The sequence below is a fragment of the Amphibalanus amphitrite genome, unplaced genomic scaffold, assembly GCF_019059575.1.
Source record: "Amphibalanus amphitrite isolate SeventyFive unplaced genomic scaffold, NRLGWU_Aamphi_draft 000047F_arrow, whole genome shotgun sequence".
Classification (NCBI taxonomy): domain Eukaryota; kingdom Metazoa; phylum Arthropoda; class Thecostraca; order Balanomorpha; family Balanidae; genus Amphibalanus; species Amphibalanus amphitrite.
In genome coordinates, this window is record NW_024881543.1 from 1,446,601 (window position 1) to 1,459,062 (window position 12,462).

Here is a 12,462-nt window from a genome sequence, read left to right on the forward strand (position 1 = left end):
GCCCTCAGCGGTCCAAGTTCGTACTGACCTGAGAAAACACACTCAGACCAAATGACCTATTACCGCGCTAGTGCTTCCTCCAGAAGTAATCCTTGGTTCGCCCGTGGTTGAGGAAGCGGTACAGGTACCTGATGCGTTTCTGCAGGTTGAAGCTCTTGGTCGGGTAGTGGTCGTCCAGGAGGGGTCCCAGGGCGCGCCGTTTACGCAGCAACATCTGGTACTCGTTTCCGCGGAAGCCGCGCAGCCACGGCGGTACCTTGTACATCAGTTGTACCGGGTGTAGTGAGCCGTTACCCAGAATATCTGCAGGGAGACAGGCGGAGAGCTTAGATACCGGAAATGTAGAGAAATCGCGGAAAATTTACCAACTAGGTTTATTTGAAGCGACGTGAAATCCAACGAACTTCTGAGCACATTATTTGCATAGAGCTACGGCAACAGCAATTGGAACCCTGAACAAACGAGTCTATGTGAATGTCTTGATGCTCCTCGTAGTCCTAGCACAGCCCACCGCTTAAGTAATGTAGGGTTTTACCAATCTCAACGGTTGGCTTTGACTGGCGATTGTTTAATGCGGAGTGATCGAAAAGAAGATGTCAATAGCTAAAGTTGGAGCTGCAAGGGTGACGATACATATAAGCTACATTCAAAGTTTCATTGTAGTCTGGCTAATCGTTCCTAAGCTTCAGAAGCAGAACATACCCATGACTGAAACCCCACATTACTTCTGCTGTGGACTGTACCTTCTAAAAGACGAATATTACGCTAAAAATCGGTCGATACTCACCAATGTAGTCGTTCTGACCGAACATGGCCTTCTTCTTTGTCCAGGCGTTGTTGGGTTTGTATTCCGGCATTGGCAGGGCCTTAGCACCCTCCTTCCGTGGCAACAAGCCTGAAAATCGGGGCGACATTGGTGAATGCATGTTTGGTGCAGAAACATCCATGTCAAATTTCATCCAGCTATCAGAAACAAAACGTGTAAAACGTCAACCAGCAAAAAAGATTTAATGACCATATCTCTCAGCACGTAGTTAAGTCTTTCTTATGTCTCCGGCCTGTGTAGAATTCTACTGTTATTATTTCAACAGACGTCTGCTAAACTACCGAAGCTTCAGTTGTCAATGTCACCCACCAGATGGCATGATGTGCTCCTTGTGCCAGCCGTAGCGCACCGCCACCGGGCCTCGCGCCACCTTGTCGGCGTGCCAGCGGTTCCGGACCGGGGTGACGGCCGCCGTGGCCGCCCGCAGCACAGCCGACACCCGGCCGCTGACCCCGCTCAGCATGGCGAGTTACTGGGGTCGGCCGCTCAGCAGCTGGACCTGAGGTCGGCGGTAGGGGCCTGAAGTCAGCGGCAGAGAAATCAGAGAGATGGCCTCAGCGGTCAGAGGCAGGGACCTTAGCTTAACGATGGGGGACAGGAGCCCTGAGCAGCTGGGTTCTCAGGTCTGCGACCTTGAGGTCAGTGGCAGCTGATGTCAGGTCAGTGACAGCTGATGTGGGATCAGCGGCTCTAAAGTCGGCGGAGAGGTTAGAGGTCGCCGGTCGCCCTGAGTTCAACAGCCATGAGATCAGTGACAGGGGCTGAGTTCGGGGCAGGGGCTGAAGTCGAGGAGAGGTCTGAGGTCAGCAACAGGGGCTCTGGGGTCGGCGAATGGGCGTCAGCGGTCAGCGACAGGGGTTTCGGTACGTAATTGGGTTTCTCCGTCAGAAGCGGGCAGGATCAAAAGCACATTACGCAGAGACTGTGTCGCACGGCCAGACCAGCCAGAACATAGGTACACGTGGGGTCGCCGTTATTGTTGATCACAGCAAAATGCCTTGCAGGTGACATCACCGCTGCTGCTAACCAGAAGAAATGAGGTCGTATGTAGGTCAGCGAACTCAGCGTTATTGTTTGCAGAGGAAACCAAAAGCAGTTACTTGCACTGGAACATACATAGAGCGCCTCATATCTGAGGCTGAGCAATGCGTCGTCGGTCATGATGAGACTAGAAGATCGCCTTAACATTCTATGATTCTGCAGGCGCCTTTTAGCTCTGATGGGAACATCGCATACCAGCTCGGCAGTGAGTGTGCAGCCAAACAGCGACGCCGTGACCTGGAGTGCAGCGTTTTCTTGGAACGAGGGACGCTTCATTGCAACTAGATCTGGCTTGAGGCCGCCAGGCGCTTTCAGTCTGTCAAATAACCGACCTCTTAGAATTGCTTATGGTAAATAGTCATTGGTTGAAAATGACTTCATGTCGTCGTCATTCCCGAAATACGTGACGGGGAAGTCCTGACTACGTCGAATCATCTGCCGAGCAGACAAACCCGCCCAATGTTCGTCAATGATCGCACCAACTACTTCCTGCATGCTGTATAGCGGGGGGGGGGGGGCGAGGTGCGCACGGCTCCACACGACCGTTTCCAAACAGTGTATTCGGGTCGGGTCGTGTTTCGAGTTGCGGCAGTCGGCCGCTTTGAGGCGTCGCTGAGCGTGCAAGGACCCGCGTCAGCACGGCCCACTCCGGCTGACGGGGCGTGCCGGGACGCCGATATGGGCTGAAAGGGTGGGGCTGATCTGGGGGGGGGGGGGTCAGTGGGGTTGATGACGATTGACGAAGTCGGTAGCGGAAATGAAGGAGTCAGCAGGATTTAAATGGTTCATTCTTATGAGAATAGGATAGAGACGTTAAGAAGGACGAGCGTATGGGGAGGGGCACACTACAATAAACCGCTGCATGATGATGATGACAGGACAGGTACTGGTTGAAGCCGGCCATTTGGATGACACTAATTGGATGCAATCGCTCTCCAAAATAGTCCACCTTCACGACATCCTGAGGCGCGCTGCGCGCACCATCCTGTCTCTGTCGGACTTGCCGGTTCATGTGCCCTCAGACCCAGCCTGCACCACCATCACTCACTGGGCCGCTGCTCCCTGTCACGCTGAGGTCACCTTCACTGCTCTCCAAGGACCGCCGGCCGGCCAGCAATAGGTGACGTCACAGACTGGCGGTCGGCGCTGCACCAAAGGCCTGCATGACCGTCCACATATGGCCCCTCCGGCGGGACTGACAGAGGCCAGGGAAGTCCGCAGTGTGGTCCCGAACAGGCCGCCTTCCCAGGGCAGGGCAGGGTCCGAGGGGCCGCTTATATGAGCGTCGAGCAAGCTCAGTCGTGCCGTTGTCTGTTCATTAGGGCTTTAGAGCGTGTCGACACGATAATCTATTTTGCACCCAAAACTCGGTCGTGCCGAGAGTAATGGTAACGAAAGGCGTATCGGTAAATGTAATAGTGGTCATGAAGTGGTTTAATATCATAGCAAAGGCCAAAGAAATAGATGATTGACGGTATTAAAGTTCAACGAAAGAAAACGAAATTGCGGTTCCTTCGCAAAAAGTCACACTAAACTCACTGATATCGTCTAACATGCTTCAATTGATTTATAAATCATCTAATTGCATCTCTAAGTCCACATCATACCACCGAGGTCATCTTAGGTCATGGAAAAGTAGCAAGGAGCTTTTTATGGTTACTTTTTGTAGTAATAGGTGCTAGGGCCATGACAACACCTCGGGTGTGTTCATCTCACCAATGCAGATCGACTGACTGCAACATGAACTTTCCAGGCTAGGTAATGGACTTGACCTAATAGCGATATATTGAAGAAAACATAAGATCATCTGACCGTCTCGACAAGGGTAATATGATATTGATGAAATCTAGTTCGAACAAGGCTTGCGGCTAAAGTTAGCGCGAAAACCCCTTTCGTTAACCCGCGCACCGACGGGGGGGGCGGATATCCGCCCCCCCTGAGGTTTTTCGCGAATAGCGGGAAAACCGCGGCGCGTAGCGCCACGAAATTTGGTATGACTATTCCCTTATCAATTTTACACATGGTGTGCAAGTTTGAACCTCCTACCTTTCAAGGTCAGGTCACCAGGTCACTTTGAATGACCCAACCTCAAGTCACTTTTTTGCAACTTTGTCACCGTGCCAGAGCTACAGTAGATGTCGGAGGCCTTTGAAAGTCGCAGGATGTTATTAGGTCATTAGTAGCTACAATTTGTATATCTCGGAATTTTGATATCGGTGACCTAAGGTCAGGTCAATTTCGCGACCTCCCCATTATAAGTCAATGGGGGAAAAATCAACTCCCTGTTTTTACCACTAAAACGGGTCGGAATGGCCCCATATACCATACATGACTTCATATACGATCAACCTTCACTACCTTGAGGTCTGTTTTGCTGTTGGGCAGCTGTGAGGTCATGTGACGTCATCAAAGGTCACCAAAGGTTTTTGGCCAATAACTCCGTACAGGAACAAGATACAGACGCGTCGATGGTCTCATTGTGTTCAGCTCGTCAAGACACATCGAATGATATACATGATGACCTCGAGGTCACGTGACCTGAGGTCAACCTTTGACCTTGACCTTTCGAGGTCAACATAGGGGAGAGCGGGGAGAGTTGTATCATGTCCAAGTTGTATCAGGGCGAATTGTGCCAAACTTATCCAATAGATAGCGCTCGTGACACGACCAGCCGACGAGGTTTTCGGGGCGCCATCTTTCCCTGTTCTGTCGTGTGGCTGGGTGGACGCGTCTCGAGGTGAGAGCCGATTTTATGTTTTTTTAATGTCATTCTAAAAAAAATGAGTTGCAAGAAAATGTGTGTTTTGGGCATTTAGATGTGCACGAATTTGAAAGATCTCCGTAGCGGTGGTGAGGGTAGGTTCTAAGGCTGCGTTAGTGAAAATGGATTTCTCCAGCTGTCCGCTGTTTTTGAGCACGAGGATGTTTTTTCCAAGATGGCGGCGAGGTACATGTTGTATCAGAGCCGGGTGGGGTATGTTGTAACATGTATGTATGTATGGGTATGTTGCTTTTGATCGCGAAAGCTAAGCCCTGTCTCGCGTTTGTAGGTAGCTAGTCAATACTCGTTCCATTTCGGCACAATGTGTTGGCTTCTTTGCTCTTAACGGGCCACTTTTGCATCTAGTCTGTTGATGTTTCGTTCGTTTCGATGTTTCGTTCGGATTGCATTGACCTAAGTTTGGTCTAATAAAAGTGAAGCCTTTGAGCATATACATTGTATTAACCCCATTTAATGTTGTTGTTATGTTTAAAACCAGTAGCAAGCACACTCCCTGAAACGTGAAATACCTTAGTGATACAAATTACCCCACCATGTGATACAACTCACCCAAGCCATGGGGCAAGTTGTATCAAAAACATTGTTCTATTCGGCAGACCGTAGAAGAAAAACTGGTAGAGGTAGCGGAAAAGTTACTTTGCACAAAAAAGCAGAAGAATCAAGGAAGGAGATAGTATGGAAATAATGAGCTTATCACGGATAGTTACGAGGTTATGGGTCTCGGAGTAAAAACTGATACAACCCACCCCACTCTCCCCTATATATCATTCGATGCGGATTGACGAGAGGATCACGATGATGCCCTTAGTTTGTTCCTATCTTGACTAATTCGAAAGTTATTCGAGAAAAACTCTCTCCATATCTAGCGCCGCCATTTTGACTTTTTCGACCCCTGTGACGTCATCTGGGGCATTCCAGGACGATTCAACAGCTCATGGGTGCAAATTAACACCCGACCCCCTCAGATTTTCTTCAAAATTGCTGTATAGGGTTATTCTGTGCCCAGAAGCCGAATCTGAGATTTTTAGACCTGTAGAAGCAACGGTTTTTGAGTTATAACATTGGGAAATTTTGGAAAGTTAAAAAACATCATTGTATTTTAGTAGGTATATCTAATCGAAAACTTTTTTAAACTATAAAAATTATACATATTTGAACTCGCCACATCACAAGCTTTCAGATGGTATGCAAATTTTTTCAAAATTTTGAATTTTGAATTTTCAAAAAATTGTTCAAAAATTTCTTTCACATTTTTCAAAGTGTGGCCAGTTAAATAAAATTTATTTTTTTAGCTTTTATTAATGCTTAGGGTATTGGGAAATTATATTGTGAAAATTGGAGATAGGTATTTTTTATGAATATTTTATTTTATTTTTTTACTTTCTCCATGTAAATATACCATTTTGCTTTGATATGGTGCCGACGGTGCTATCTCGAGAACGGATGATCGTAGCGCGCCGGACGAGGCGGCAATGGAAAGATCTCAACAAGATGGATCTAGACATTGTCCGAATTTTGTTCTTAAAGGTCACGGGTCAGGTCAAGGTCAGGTCACGAAAGGTCATGATGAATAAAAAGGGATTATGTGCATGCGACACATGTTTTATGGGTTATTTTCCAATTCAAAGTCAATGGTGATGGGCATTTGACGACTCGGGACAAAATCAGGTCAGTTCAGGTCAGGTCACGGTCAGGTCAACCAATCCCTTGTTCAACGAAGGAAATACAACACACATTTTGGTGACCAGCTCGTTGAAATGTATTGGGCACACATATCACCAACAATACAGTGCACAGACAGCCACCATACAGACACACGGCAGGGGTGCTAGCAAGTCTACGCGGGCTCACTTTCGTCTTTTCGGTGCCATACTGCGGTGCACTTTCACCAGCCGGCCTGGTCCCCCTGACAACTTTGAGACTCGCAGTGTCTCGTGGTTGGCCGGAATAAAGCAGTGCAGACTCTGCGTGCCTTTCACTGCCACCGCTTTGCTGAAACGCTCCTTGAGGTGTTCTGCAGCTTTTTCGACTTCGACCCTCGACACGAATATAAAGTTCACTGTAGTCTCTAATTTGTCACTTAAAAACTCAAACATTTCGGTCGCGTTTGTGATTTCCTCCCTTGTGGGCCTGCGTAGACTCTCGAGAGCGGTCGCTCTCTTCACGGTGCCTCCCACGCCGTCACATGCGCCTTTCCCGTGCGCGTATTCGCCAATTGTATTACACGAATCGGCCCATCAACTAGCGACATCTCTAGTGCGACGTCATAGCCATCCGCCGCGACAATGCATGCATTGAGGCTAGATTTGAGTTGAGACTTTTTTGAAATTGTATATGGCTATCAAACTTGTATGTGTCGCAGTAGCCGAGTGGTTAGAGTCTCGGTGTGGTGGACGAGAGGTCGGTGGATGGATTCTTGCTTTAGCGGTTCTTTTCTCTTAAAAAGAAGTCGGTCGTAGACGCGCATTTTTGGCCCCTACGTTCGCACGCCAATATCGTACGCCCAATAAATCTCTGACAAGTATTAATCTGATTAAGGAATAAGTTGCAAAAGAACTGCAGTTGCAGTCTATACCTGAACTACCAATTTTGTTACGGCACTGTCGATATTCGTCAAAGTCGGAAGAGCTATTATGAAATTCACTCGAATGACAACGGATTCCTGTATTATTTCATCGATCAGATAAGACATGTATAGAGATAAATTGATAACAGCCCGCCGTGAGCATGCAACTAAACAACCAGTCCCAAGTTATCTTCATAAAGCTCTAATATAAATCTTTTGACTTTAACTAGATTCAAAGTAAGGGGACTTAGGTATCCCCCTGGCGGCTGAAATGTAAGAGTTATAGTTAGGGCATAGCTCCTATAGATGACGCTCTGACGGCTGGAAACTGATAATCTCGTCCCGTGATTACGCTAACAGCTATGCCGAACTTTTTTGTGCATGGTGATTCTTACACGAAAAGCTATGCTTACCAGCGTGCGATTTTTACTTTTCATCTTAGTTTTCGCTACTTTTAGGTACTTTACCTTGCCAGGTGCCCACCTACTTTCAAAAGGTCAGCGCCGCCCCTGTCAATGCTGCGTGCTATCACCCATTAGCAGCGAGAAATATTGATCAATGAATGGCCATCGCCCAGCACCATTTGTCTTTCCATTGGCTACGTTCGCATAGTATGCAGTATGCACTATGTATTAGTGATGTCAATCACAGAAAATCAGAACACCGCTACCAAACCAAATACAAACAAAGACCATTGGAAAATACCGAAACCGAACCAATCGGTTGGACTGCAAATATCTATCTTATGCAACATATTCATTAGAAGAATGCCTACGTCTGATTTCTTAGGTGCACGCCGTTGCAAATGTATAAAAAACGCACAATGACAGATGACACGAAAATCGAAGTCGCCGAGTGGATTCGAACCACCTACCTCTGAATCACCAGTCCGATACTCTAACTACTTCGCCACGGCGTCAACATGTTCCAAATAGCTTAAATGTCACTAATTTAAAACCTAGCTTCAATAGACGCCACCAAGGGCGAGGACCGAAAGTATGACGCCACGCTGACGTCACTCAGGAGGCACGCTATTGGTCGGCCGATTCGTGTAATACAATTGGCGAATACGCTTCCCGTGCGAGGTGGCAAAAAAGTGCCAATCGCAGTCTATCCCAAAGTCACTTTTGTGAGCGCAGGTATTTGAAAAGTTGAAGCGGTTTTTGTACTGTGCTGCTGACCCGTCTGAAAAGTATCTGATTTTAGTCAAAGACCGAATTTTTTCCTTCAGTCGTGGAATCAGAGCCTTTTGGAAAGCATGGACAGCGGTCGTGTTGTGCTTTAGATTATCTGAGATAATGCAGAAGCTCTGGTGCTGTCCCTCTCCATTCTCCCTCCAGTACACCACGAACGGGTGAACGGTGCACTGTGGCGCGTCCCAGTGATGACTCTGCACCTCATCCTGTATGACGAACGTATAGTTCTCACTGAAGTCCCCAACGACAACGGCCTCTCCCTCCACAACACTTTCTTTACACTCCTTAAATGCCCTACTCTGTCGGATTGCTACATAGTGATGGTTGGTGAGCTTCACCACTGATACAGATAGATCGTGAATGAAATCATCCCAGTCCTTCCGCACATCAAAAAGCTCACATCGGTCGGTGCTAACCCACTGTTTATACATATGGTCCATGGTCACACACTCCTCGTCGTGGAGGATTCCTCTCCCACTCCTCGTCTTGCTGCACGTGGTGACATTTCCAAGCACGAACGGTTCACACGCACTGTCGCATGCGGTGACTTTCGGAAGACTGGAGTCCCCATCCCGCAACTGGCCCGCGCAGCTGTGACCAGCGACCAACGTCACCCTATGCGTTTATGGCACCCGATGATTTTATTGTGCTGTTTTGACCGCATGGACCGGCGCGTCGTCTGTCACCGCGCTAAGGCTCATTCGAGCGAGCTGAGCTCGCAGTGACTGGTCTGTCACAGACGCAGATGATATAGCGATAGGTTTCGGGATGGGCCAAATGGAAATTTGGAAACGGAGACAAATGTAAAAATTATTCATTTCATTTCACTCATTACTCTAGTATAGCCATATATCATACAATTTTATTAGGTAGGTATTTTAATGCCGACATAGAAACAGCAACTTTACACATTGACCTTGGCATTGGCCTAATCTGACCTGATTTGGTCCCGAATGGTCAAATGCCCATCACCATTGAATTGGAATCGGAAAATAACCCATAAAACATGTGTCGCATGTCCCTAATCCCTGTTTATTCATCATGACCTTTCGTGACCTGATTTTGACCTTGACCTCACCTTGAGATTGCATATTTACTGATTCACCGCCTTTATAAATATGTTGGACGCATGCTGTGCGATTTTCACATCGCTTCTTCATTATGAAAGTGCCTCAGGAGCAGCCGGGGAATGAGAACCTGGAATTTTGGTCTTTGACCTGACCTTGACCTGACCCGTGACCTTTAAGAACAACATTCGGACAATGTCTAGATCCATCTCGTTGAGATCTTTCCATTGCCGCCTCGTCCGGCGCGCTACGATCATCCGTTCCCGAGATAGCACCGTCGGCACCATATCAAAGCAAAATGGTATATTTACATGGAGAAAGTAAAAAAAATAAAATAAAATATTTATAAAAAATACCTATCTCCAATTTTCACAATATAGTTTCCCAATACCCTAAGCATTAATAAAAGCTAAAAAAATAAATTTTATTTAACTGGCCACACTTTGAAAAATTTGAAATAAATTTTTGAACAATTTTCGGAAAATTAAAAATTCAAAATTTTGAAATTTTTTGCATACCATCAGAAAGCTTGTGATATGGCGAGTTCAAATATGTATAATTTTTATAGTTTAATAAAAGTTTTCGAAGAGATATAGCTACTAAAATACAATGATGTTTTTTAACTTTCCAAAATTTCCCAATGCTATAACTCAAAAACTGTTGCTTCTACGGGTCTGACAATTTCAGATTCGGCTTCTGGGCACAGAATAACCCTGTACAGCAATTTAGAAGCAAATCTGAGGGGGTCGGGTGTTATGCACCTGTTGAATCGTCCTGGAATGCCCCATCTTTGACCTGACCTGAAAATGACCTTAGTAAAAATTGTAGATCTTGACCGTGCGTATCCGATGCCGTTTACCGCTTGTCGCTATCTTGCTTCGTTCTCGAGATCTCAGGGGGGGGGGGCGGTCATCCGCCCCCCCGTCGGTACTAAGTTGGCGCAGACCCCCGTCGGTGCGCGGGTTAAAACGTCCCTTTTACCCTTCTGCCCCTGGAAGCCCAACATTTGATCTCAGGCCATATCTGAGGTCAAAGTAGCAAGCAAAAAAGAGCTATCGTAGGTATGTAAGCCAATTTAAGCCAGAATGTATGCCAGAACAATGTAAGCCAGAACGTCCCTTTTACCCTTCTGCCCCTGGAAGCCCAACATTTGATCTCAGGCCATATCTGAGGTCCAAGTAGAGAGCAAAAAAGAGCTATCGTAGGTACGCCAATTTGTCAAAACCGTAAAACCCAGGAAAATGTAAAATTTGATGATTCCTTGGATCTTCATGTGGTAACCTAACCTCAGCGATAACATACAGAGTTAATTTATTGCTCTCTGTGTTCCGAAGATTATTCGAGAGCTGCTTTCCACTTACGACCCAGGACCCGAGTTAGACAAGGGAAGGGAAGTAGAGTAGCAGACTCCCCATTTCGATGTTACGATCGGATCACCACTTTGCGTGGTGACCCACTCTCAATTCATGATACACTTGTCTTTCGGGACGTTTGCTTCTAAAAATGGAAGTCACAGTGAACCAGTGACAGTTGTCCCGAAAGTGGCTAATGAGTGGCACCACATCGGTGGTGTCGGCGCCCCCCCCCCCCTCTCCAGTCGCGGCCCGCCACGGCAGATTCGTGTCGGGTCCTGCCGGCTGCCGAGTGCTGAATGTGTGACGTCACGGCCACAACACTCACCATCCTGTGACGTCATCACCTCTGGACCGGCTCAGCTGCAGCAGTGGCGGCACAAGGAAGCGCTGATGGTGGGAAAACCTATCTTTGAACAGCACTCGCTGATTCGAGCAGAAATACGCCTTTTCTCTCACAGGCTAATATCAGAGAAGATAGGTCGCAAGGTCAGCCAGCCCTCCCCAGACTAGTGCCTGGAGTCGCCCCTGCCGGATCATCAGCACAGCAGCCGTATAAAAGTCGGTTCCGTCGCTCGTTCCGTATTCATCAGCCAGCCTCTGCTGTGCGCCCTGAGAGCAGCAGCCGGTCACCGAGCCCCCACACCGCCAACATGCTGAAGTTCATCGCCACCGTTGTCCTGGTGAGTGAAAACGGTTCTACCATGTGCATTGTTTTTGTTTAGTAGACATGGCTCTATATGCTACCTACCACTTATAGGGAATTCGATTGATGTGGTTACTGGTTTGGGCAGGAAGACTGTGTGCAGTTTAGAAAACTCAAAGCATCCTACTAATATACCTAATCAACCCCACGTTGAAGCGCTAACCGTTCCGTTCACTTTCCACGTTAATAAAATCTTACAAAAGGATGCAGTGTTCCTGTGATAGCTACACAGCCCTCAGACTCGTCCCGTCCATCTAACTCTGCGTCCGTCCCACAGGTGGGGACACTGTGCGTGGCGCAGCCGCTGCCCGTCGACGAAACGTCGCTGCGCGGCGTCTTCCAGGCCATGCTGGGCCAGCTGGACTCGAACGGGGACGGCCGCATCACCCTGGCAGAGTTCCTGCCGCTCTGGCGGCCCAGCCAGCCCAACTTCACCGACGACCAGTTCCGCATCGAGTTCGACGCGCTCGACCGGGACGGCGACGGCGCCGTCTCGGAGACGGACTTTGTGAGCGCCGCCAGCCACCCGGCGCCGCCGGAGCTGGTGCCGCTCAGTTTCCAGTCGGCCGACGCGGACGGGGACGGTCACCTGACAGAGGCCCAGGCCGACCAGGTGGCGGAGGCGCTCAACCTAGCCGACGCCGAGCACGTGCGCTACGCCATCCAGCACGCCGACCACGACGGAGACGGCACCTTCGACCTGGCAGAGTTCGTGGACGCCACCGAGGCGCTGCGACGCGGCGGAGCGTGAGCCCTCGGCCCGTCACGGAGGAGCGGAGTTCGGGCAGGGCCCAGGGGGTCAGCGGGCAGAGAAACTGTGCGTCCATGAATCTGTCGTTTGTAACGTGTTATGAAAATGTATCTTAGCGTGACCAGCAGTGGTGAGTACAAATAAATGAAAGAATTTAACGGTACTTCGGCATTTT

The 12,462-nt window shown here is 48.4% G+C and overlaps 2 protein-coding genes across 2 annotated transcripts; one reads left to right on the forward strand and one right to left on the reverse strand.

Moving 5' to 3' along the window:
* Positions 1-67: 67 nt before the first annotated feature.
* LOC122377554 (39S ribosomal protein L51, mitochondrial-like) lies at positions 68-1,289 on the reverse strand. Its single transcript, XM_043357672.1, has 3 exons — positions 1,136-1,289; positions 788-895; positions 68-303 (listed from the first exon to the last, which is right to left on the reverse strand). Exons 1-3 carry the CDS (start codon positions 1,287-1,289, stop codon positions 68-70), a joined length of 498 nt encoding a protein of 165 aa, XP_043213607.1.
* A 9,650-nt stretch (positions 1,290-10,939) lies between these two features.
* Positions 10,940-12,448, forward strand: LOC122377606 (probable calcium-binding protein CML15). Its single transcript, XM_043357827.1, has 2 exons — positions 10,940-11,513; positions 11,814-12,448. The coding sequence occupies exons 1-2, from the start codon at positions 11,484-11,486 to the stop codon at positions 12,285-12,287; spliced, it is 504 nt and encodes a 167-aa protein (XP_043213762.1). The 5' UTR covers positions 10,940-11,483; the 3' UTR covers positions 12,288-12,448.
* Positions 12,449-12,462: the final 14 nt, after the last annotated feature.